The sequence below is a fragment of the Callithrix jacchus genome, chromosome 11 (genome assembly GCF_049354715.1).
Source record: "Callithrix jacchus isolate 240 chromosome 11, calJac240_pri, whole genome shotgun sequence".
In the NCBI taxonomy this organism is placed as follows: Eukaryota; Metazoa; Chordata; class Mammalia; order Primates; family Cebidae; genus Callithrix; species Callithrix jacchus.
This window is the reverse complement of record NC_133512.1, coordinates 18,273,518-18,282,307: the sequence shown is the minus strand read 5'-3', so window position 1 is coordinate 18,282,307 and position 8,790 is coordinate 18,273,518. Positions and strand designations below refer to the sequence as shown.

The following is an 8,790-nucleotide window of genomic DNA, read 5'->3' as shown; positions in this document are numbered from 1 at the left end:
GCTGTGTGGAACAGCACCCAGGGCTCAGCCTCTCCTCGATAGCACCAGCTATCCTCTGTGTGGAGGAGGTTTGAGCATCATCTCTCTGCTTTCCTGATGGAGGCACCCGGGCCCAGAACCATACCTCCATATCTGAGGATGAAGAGAGGAAACAGGGTGGGGAGGTGGAGAGTCCCTGATATCATGCTCAGTACATCCTTCTGAGGCCTGACACTGCTAGACTTCACAGTAAGTCCAGAAAGAAGAATGTGGAGGGCCCATAACTAAAGTCAAGGCAAAAGGGCCCAGACTGTCAGTGCAACAGGGCCAGAAGGCACAGCCATGTGCCACCCTCTCTCCGTCCCCTGCTTGAAGACAGGGAGCTACAGTACCCATAATTCAAACCTTCCCCTTGCATGTGCTGGAGTTCAAAGCTGCAAAACTCTTGGCCATATTCTTGACTCCAAAGATAAAATAACAGTCAAACATTTTGTGCCTTTGCTATTTCAAAGGCTGCAAATGACTTGAAGGCTTTTCTTTGTCAGGAGAGGAAGCAGGCGTCCCTGAACTAGTTACTAATCTAGAGGCGTGCTGTCCATAACACAACAAGAGGAGAGAGGCCAAGGGATCCTGAAATAAGGAGGGATGAGGATTGGCAGGAATCTGCAGGTTTTCCAGAGACAAAATTCCTCAACACAGAGCCCTGCTGAAGCCTGCCGGGAGTGCCAGGGCTCCAAACCCCTCCTACTCTCATACCCCCGTGAAAGCACCCTTCAGCGTCCAGGGTGCCCAGCGAGGCCTCCCTTGCCAACTGCTGCTCCTTACCCTTACCATCTAGCCATGGACCTTCTCTGTGCACTCACCTGCTCCTGACCAAATTTACACTTCCACTAGGAAGAGAGAGAGGGATCTCAGAGAACCTAGAAACGTGATTGCTCCCTCTGCAAACATCACGTACAGAAATAGAAAGGAGGCAGGACCAAAGGATGGAGAGATTTGGAGCTCCCACTCAGCCATCCTTACGGTGCCCTGGGACCGAATGCTACAGCAAACCTAAATTGATGGGGGACAAATTTAGGGGGATTTTAAAAAATGTGTCCTTAAAATGAGCCAGTTTACCAAGTATTATGAGACAGATTCCTGAATAACAGCATGATTTACATGCATTTTTTTGTTAATACGTTCTATAAAATGAATAATATCTATGAGACATTTTTGGGCCAAGAGCCTCCTTGGACTTTCCTAGGACTCCAGCCATTCCTTGTTTTCTGTTTGTTTTTTTTTTTTTTTTTTCTGAGACAGAGTCTCGCTCTTTCACCAGGCTGGAGTGCAGTGGTGTGATATCGGCCTACTACAAACTCCACCTCCCAGGCAATTCTCCTGCCTCCACCTCCTGAATAGTTGGGACTATAGGCACATGCCATCATGCCCAGCTAATTTTTTATATTTTTAGTACAGACAGGGTTTCACCATGTTGGCCAGGATGGTCTCCATCTCTCGACCTTGTGATCCGCCCGCCTTGGCCTCCCAAAGTGCTGGAATTACAGGCGTGAGCCACCGCACCTGGCCTCCACCCATTCTTAATTCTGCCTTTGCTCTCTAAGGGTTTCCATCAGAGAGCACAGGTTAGCAGCTCTTTTCCCTACAGGCTCCCAGGCCAGCCAGCCTCACTCCAAAACTGCTAAACAAGGACCCCCCTTGGCCTTGACCACATCCAGCATCAGATATGGCTCAGTGCTCCTCCACAGCTGCTAGCCTCCGCCTGACATGTCCCCACTTAGAGTTGAATTTCAATTCTGTGGTCATGGAAAACAGCTGGTCTGCAGGACTCAGCGGACCAGCAGCTGGGGAAACTATTTTCAATTGCACATAGCACCAATGCCTTAAAACACCTAATTCTTATGACATGAACGAATGAGCACTCCAAGAAATGAGATGACCCCACACCCTCACATCCCTAGGACAGTGGCCGGCCAACCTAGGTCGGGCAGGGGCACTGCCGAGGTGGGGCCGTGGCTGGAAATGGAGTTTCAAATTATGGTGGGCATTGCTATCAAAGGGGATAAAGACAGGGCTTGTTTTTATAAATATTGAAGCTCAGAGAAGTGTTTTATACAAATTAAAACTTACGTTATCTTTTAAAACAACTAATTTGTCTTTTATTCTAAAATACATAATAGGATATAAAATACAAATTGGGAAAGAGGGAGACTAGAACAAAGCCTAGCGCTGAAACCTTCCAGTCACCTCCAAATCCCAGCAGGCAACAGGCAGATGCAGCTTTTAAAAACCACAACCTTTGGGATTTTAAATATATCCAACAGAATACGCTGAACCATCTTTAGCATACTTCATTATTTATAATAGCATAAAAACGCATTCACAATCAAATTGCACCCTGACTTTCTGTAATTTGTACTTGCCTCTATCTCCAGGGTGGATTTATATTAACAATCACTACCAAACCCTGGCCTGAGCTGTGCTGTGAATCTTAAGGCAAATGTGATGGAATGCCTATAGTATCAAAACCTGGCTTTGAAGCCTCCAATTGAATGTGAACTAGAAACTTTTGGCATTGCTAGAGATGAGATGCATAAAATCAGATGTTCCTGTCAAACCGTAATAATGCTCCCTAATAATTAGAAAAGATGAGAACACCTAAATTTTTCAGGTTACTGAGCGTGTGTGAGGATGAAGACAGCATCAAAATTAAAGTGGCTACATGTGGCTGTGAAACGTCTAATTATACCCCTACTATCTAGCGCATTGGAAAAGCCTATAAACCCAAGTATTTGTCATCTTTAAATAATGGTAGAGGAGGCTTTTTTTGCCAGCGCTAAAGTAGGGTGGCCACTGGGCCCAGGCCTCAGGTATCCCTGAAAACCCTGGGTGTCACCTGCTCACTTCAGCCACAAGTAGATGGACAAGAAGGGCCTGTGTCCATGCCCCGTCCACCACTGCAACCTGAAGGGGAGGCCATGCTCATTCCAGTTTGTTGCTCAGCCTTGCCATGTGGTAAGTGAAAAGGTGAGCATAAGTGTCAGATGAATGTCTGGGATGTGAGGTTTTAGACCCACTTAGATTACTGTTGAGCGCAGGGACCTACCCATGCCACGAGTCATCATGGAAACGCTGATGTGCGGCCTCACTGATGTGAAACAGAAAGCTGGAGCTGTGAGACACTGGAAGCTGCTGGGGTTGCTTCTGGCCTCACTGTTTATGGTGAGCAACTACCTGCAATGGCCTATACCAGCTGACAGTACGCAGATGCAGGCACTGTTCTCAACCCTTAGGCATTTATTTGATACCCACAGCACACAAACAGCTAGATACTCTGATGATCCCCCTTTTATAGATGAGGGAAGAAAGCACAGAGGGATTAAGCAATTTACCCAAGTCACGCAGATATTAAATAGCGATGCTGGAATTTGAGCCAGCAGCCCGTGCGCTTAGTAACAGCACCAGACCACAAGTTTGCTGCTTCAGCAATCATTCAGCAGTGAAATAGTCACCAAACATCCAGCATGTGCAATGTACTCTCTAAGGCCTGGGTTACACCAGTGAACAAAACACACACATTCCTTCCCTCATGGAGCTTCCAGTCTAGCAAATGTGCAACATTATATGTGGCAGCAGCCAAAATTAATGAATAAATACAGTTAGAAGGCAATTATAGTTCCTTAAGGGAATCTTATGGCCAGGACTGACTTTTTGAAAAAGATTTCTTGAACAAGTGGCACATAAGGTGAAATGTGACCCTTGTTAAACAGGTGGAGAAGTAAAAGAGGGGTGCTCTGGATGCAGAGTAGCATTTGCGAGACACTGAATGGGAGGCTTTTGTGCCTCTGAAGGTTCTGTGAGTTAGCCTTAATGACTAAAGAGCAATGAACAGGGAGAGGGTGGCTGTTCGAACAAACATTTTAGACAGCTTTTCTGTAAACGTGACAGGCAGGATCCTGTGGGCCATGTTTTAATCTCAGGAACAAAGAAGAGGAGGGTTCTGAACCCAGATGCCAACCACGAAGCATGAAAGAGTTTTAGAATCTAGAAAGCTGTACAGTGTTCCCATTATTTTGCAGATAAGAAAACTGAGACTTCCAGAAAGTAGGGGAAACTCCATGGTAATTCTTATTCAGCTGGTCAAGAGCTGCCTGGATTGCCCTTTACCACTGGCAGTGGATACCAGTCATTTGCATCTCCAGCATGTCTGCCCCTTCTACTAATACATTTTAATTTTAATTTTGAGTTCCTCTCCTGCTTCACTTCCATCCCTGTACTCTAGAAAATCTACACCAGGAGTGTGCATGTGACCAACCCTGAGTTAATCAAAACATTGCAGTCCTGTAACACGGTGACGGTTTTAGCGGTAAGTGCATGACCTGAGCCTACACAATCAGAGTGAACCTTAGAACAATTTCCTAAATTCTGAGTTAAAGATGCAGTCTAACTCTGCTAGCAAATTTAAACCTGGAAATATATCACCCTAGAGCAGATTTTCTTTCTTAAGTCACTTGGGAACACATTAATGGCAGATTTTTACAAAATCAGAATGTTAACAAATAGTACAAGCACAAACATAGTATGATTTCCACTCCATCACATGAGGAGCACCTGATTAGCCTCCTATGATAAACAACTAGAAAACTGGACAAAATGTATATGAAACAATTTTGTGGATATTGATCAATAAGCAGCACCTATGATATCTGGGAGGAGAAAAAAGGTAAATTCTTATAATAACCTTCTTTTTCTGCACAGTGGGTATTTTCAGACTGCTGCACAGGGAAGAAAATAAAACAGTTTGACAATCTTGCTGAGTAGAAGAAACAGATTAAACTTCAGGGAAGTCAAAGTAGCTAGAATTTTCAGGGCAAAGTACCAGGAAGAGGGGAGCTAAACAGACAAAGAGTCCAGTCTTGAGGCGGTCAATCATTCCCCTAATTTGTTGGATCAATAAAAATTCAGGCATGCAAAAGTGAAATTTCAGGAGGGCAGGCAAAGAAAAGCAACTGAGGAAACAACTAGGGAGCTGCAAGCCAGAAAATTTTGAGAACTCATACAGTGCTCAGTTCCTGTCAGCCAGAGTAGCCAGATCTTGAGGAATACAACATTCAGGAGTGACTCTGAAAGGTTCCTGACTTAAAAGTGATACCAGAATTCAATTAAAAAATTACTAGACATATGAAGTAGCGAAAGTACATGTGCTAGAACCAGTCAGTAGAAACAGAATCAGAAATGACCAAAATATATGAAATTAGTAAACAAAAACCCTAAAACAGCTATTATAGTTTTTAAAAATATACTCGAAGATTTAAAGGAAAACATGAACATAATTAGGAAACAAATGGAAGATATAAGAAAGATGCAAATGGAGCATCTAAAAGGAAAAAAAATACAAAATATGGAGTAAAAAAAAAATCACTAAAATTTTGAAGATTAAAAGCAAATTAAACCCTAAAGAAACAAAGATCTACCAAAAGTTACTTTTGGTGGGGTGGAAGTTTCCTAAATAACCTCTACCAATTTGAGCTGTTTTGGAAAATAAAGAAAAGACCACAGTAAACAAGTGGGCTATACCTCTTAGTACAGTCCACCACTATTTTGTAGCTTATATTACATAAGTGAAAAGGAAATAAACATTAAGGAGCCCGGAGGCATAGCAACAGAAAGGGTTGAAACTAAAGCAGAGAGTTAAAAGAAAAAAATGGAAGACAGAGGAGTAAGAGAGGAGGAAGGAGAAGAAAAGCTTCTGTGGCCTGTGGAACAACAGCAAATGGTCTAACAGCTGTACTGTTGGAGTTCCAGAAACTGAGAAGACAAAGGAGCATTAAAAAATAGTGGAAGAGACAATGACCAAAATGTTACTAAATCTGATGAAAACTGTGCACCATAGATCCAAGACGTTCTATCAACCCAAAGCTAAACTTAAAAAAAAAACACATAGACACAAAATTAAAGCACACTATAATTAAATTGATGAAATTATTGATATAAAAACCTTAAAAGTACCCAGAAAAAAGCACATACAGAGAAAAAAATTAAAAGTTACAGATTTATTCTCAGAAATTAGTGCAAGTCAAAAGATAATAAATGTCACCATTAAAATGTTTAAAGAAGAATAAAAATCAACCAACCTATTAATCTACCAAAGCTATATTCAGTGGAAATATATTTCTTTTCTTTTTTTTTTTTGGTTTATAAACATTTGGAATTTTATTTAAAAAAAAAAAAAATCACAACCATGAACATTGTTACAGTTAGAGGCCATCTTGGTTCTCCACAACGTTACTGAGCATGCTAACAAGGGATTCCCATTGTTAAGTCTTAAACAACCATTTTTAAAAGAAGGAAAAAAAAACTCCACACACTACCATTTAACTTGTTTTAATGTTTCTTCACAAATGGTGAAAAATACTAAAGTACAGACAAGGAATAATCATAATGTTGTGGCCAACATTATAAATATGGAATTAGAAATTTAAAACATTTTCTGGTTTAAAAAATAAATCTGGTAGTCAATGCAGCTCTGCGGGGTCTCTGCATCTAATAGGGCCAATCTCTGCCTCCTGACGGTGCTTGCCTTTATCCATTTTTCCAGGTCCTCCACGTCCTCCTCTTCTTCCTCTCATCTGTTCCATCAAAGGTCCAGGGGGCCCCCCAGGGCCACCTCGTCTTCCTCCACCAAAGCCACCTCGGTCCATGCCCCGGCCACCACAGAAGCCACCTCTGTCTCCTCCACGGCCCCCTCTGAACATTCCACCAGGACCACCACGATCCATGAGGCCACCTCTTCCTCCCCGCATGCCACCAGGGCCACCTCTGCCACGATCACCACCTGGGGGCGGGAAGGGTGGTGGGAGGAAGCCTTCAGGCTTTGGGGCCTTACACTGGTTGCACTCTGTTCTCCAGGCAAAGTTCTGGTTTCCACAACCCGGATTGGGACACTGCCAGTCTCCAGCTCGGTGCTGGACGTTTCCTCCGCCGGAGGGGTTCCCTTGGGAACCCCGGGGTCCCCTGGGAGGGAAGCCTCCTCTATCTCCTCCAAGGCCTCCCATGCGACCCATGGGTCCTCCAGGACCTCCTGGGCCTCCTGGACCTCCACGGAGTGGTGGTGGCATCCCTCTGCCCTCACGGGGTGGCATACCGCCTCGCATACTGTTCATTGGAGGCTTCTTCCGAGCAAGAGAGACTTTAAGTTTGCTCCCTTGAAAGTCTTTACCGTAAAACCACTCCACGGCAGCCTTGGCAGTAGGTGGGTCTTCATAGGATACTGTAGCATCACCTTTGGGCTTTCCTGTTTCCTTGTCCAGGTAGATGTGGATCATGGGTTGCCCAGTTCTCTTGTTCATCTTAACAACCCCACACTGCTTAAAGAAGTCTGCCAGATCATCTAGAGTCACATTATCATTTAATCCTTGTACATAAATTGCACTGTTGTCAGAATCTTCATCTGGATCTACAGGTGGGCCTAGATCAAGATCTGGTCCTTCGTCCATGGGTCCACCAGGCTTATTGAAGCCACCTCGCTCTCCGGCGCCCATTCCACTGCGTCCTCCTCCCCGCCCACCTCTGCTCATGCCTCCACGATCAAATCCCCCTCTTCCCCTGCCCCGGTTATCAGGGCCACTCATGCTCCGGTTCTCTCCTGGTTCGGAAAATCCTCCAGACTCCTGCCCATAAACACTCATGCTACTGGGGTGGTCCTGTCGGAATGAACTCTGCTGCCCGTAGCTGCTGCTCTGTTGGCTATATTGACTTGGAGCCTGGCTGTAGGATCCAGTTTGGGGTGGGTAACTAGTGGGAGGCTGCTGCCCATAGCTGCTTTGTTGACCATAGCTACTCTTCTGTCCATAGCTGCTTGGTTGCCCATAGGTGTTCTGCTGAGAGTAACTGCTTTGATCATAGCTAGTCGGCTGTGTAGAGGAATAGCTGGTAGGAGGGTTGGATGGAGGTGCGGTAACTGGCTGCATAGGGTAGCTCCCAGGTACCTGGGGATAGCTGTAGTTACTCTGTCCATATCCTAGGCTGGGCTGGCTGTAACCTCCTGTGCTAGATTGAGGTTGACTAGTCTCAGTGGGCTTGTTACCATCCTGTGGTCTTGTAGGTGCAGTGGCTGCTGGCTGCAGCCCATAGGCTGGATAAGCAGGCTGAGTGCCATATGCAGACTGAGCTGCGTAGGAGGCCTGGGTGGTGGTGACTGTAGCAGTGGTGGTATCATAAGCACCAGTGCCATACCCCTGGACAGGCTGGCTGTATGCCTGGGGGGCAGTTGGAGTAGTATAACCAGTGGGAGGCTGTCCATAAGAAGTTGCATAGGCAGTCTGCCCATAAGTTGCAGTGGTCTGAGCCTGGGTATAGCTAACATCAGTGGGCTGTCCATAGGTTCCATAGCTTTGTTGCCCATATGCCTGCTGGGTGGTCTGTGCATATCCTTGAGTGGGCTGGGCGGTGTAAGCACTGTAGCCCTGCTGTGCTGCAGCCTGGCTATAGGGACTGTAATCCGTGGATGCCATTTTCTCTCCCGGAAATATATTTCAATATTGAAATTGAACAAAACCTTCTGTAGGCAAACAAAACCTGAATTTGGTTACCAGCAGAACTAAACAGCTTTTAAAGGAAGATCCTCAGATCAAATAAACATTATACTAGAAGAAAATATAGTACACAAAGAAGGAAAGGGTGCTAGAAATTTTTTCTCATTGCAGTTTTTTTCTTTAGAAATTTTTTAGTAAGTTAATTAACCATTTAAAGCAAAACTTATAGCAGTATCTCTTGGGATTTTTTTTTTGAGACAGAGTCTTCCTCTGTCAC

At 44.7% G+C, this 8,790-nt stretch overlaps 1 protein-coding gene and 1 non-coding gene across 2 annotated transcripts; one reads left to right on the top strand and one right to left on the bottom strand.

The window, feature by feature from the left end:
- The first annotated feature begins 5,449 nt into the window (after positions 1 to 5,449).
- On the top strand, positions 5,450 to 5,594 carry LOC118143988 (small nucleolar RNA SNORA4). The gene has a single exon (XR_004728461.1). It is a non-coding gene; the product is annotated as a small nucleolar RNA SNORA4 (small nucleolar RNA).
- Positions 5,595 to 6,349: 755 nt separating this feature from the next.
- On the bottom strand, positions 6,350 to 8,501 carry LOC118143622 (RNA-binding protein EWS-like). The gene is made up of 2 exons (XM_054237091.2): positions 6,866 to 8,501; positions 6,350 to 6,814 (listed from the first exon to the last, which is right to left on the bottom strand). The coding sequence occupies exons 1-2, from the start codon at positions 8,490 to 8,492 to the stop codon at positions 6,495 to 6,497; spliced, it is 1,947 nt and encodes a 648-aa protein (XP_054093066.2). The 5' UTR covers positions 8,493 to 8,501; the 3' UTR covers positions 6,350 to 6,494.
- Positions 8,502 to 8,790: the final 289 nt, after the last annotated feature.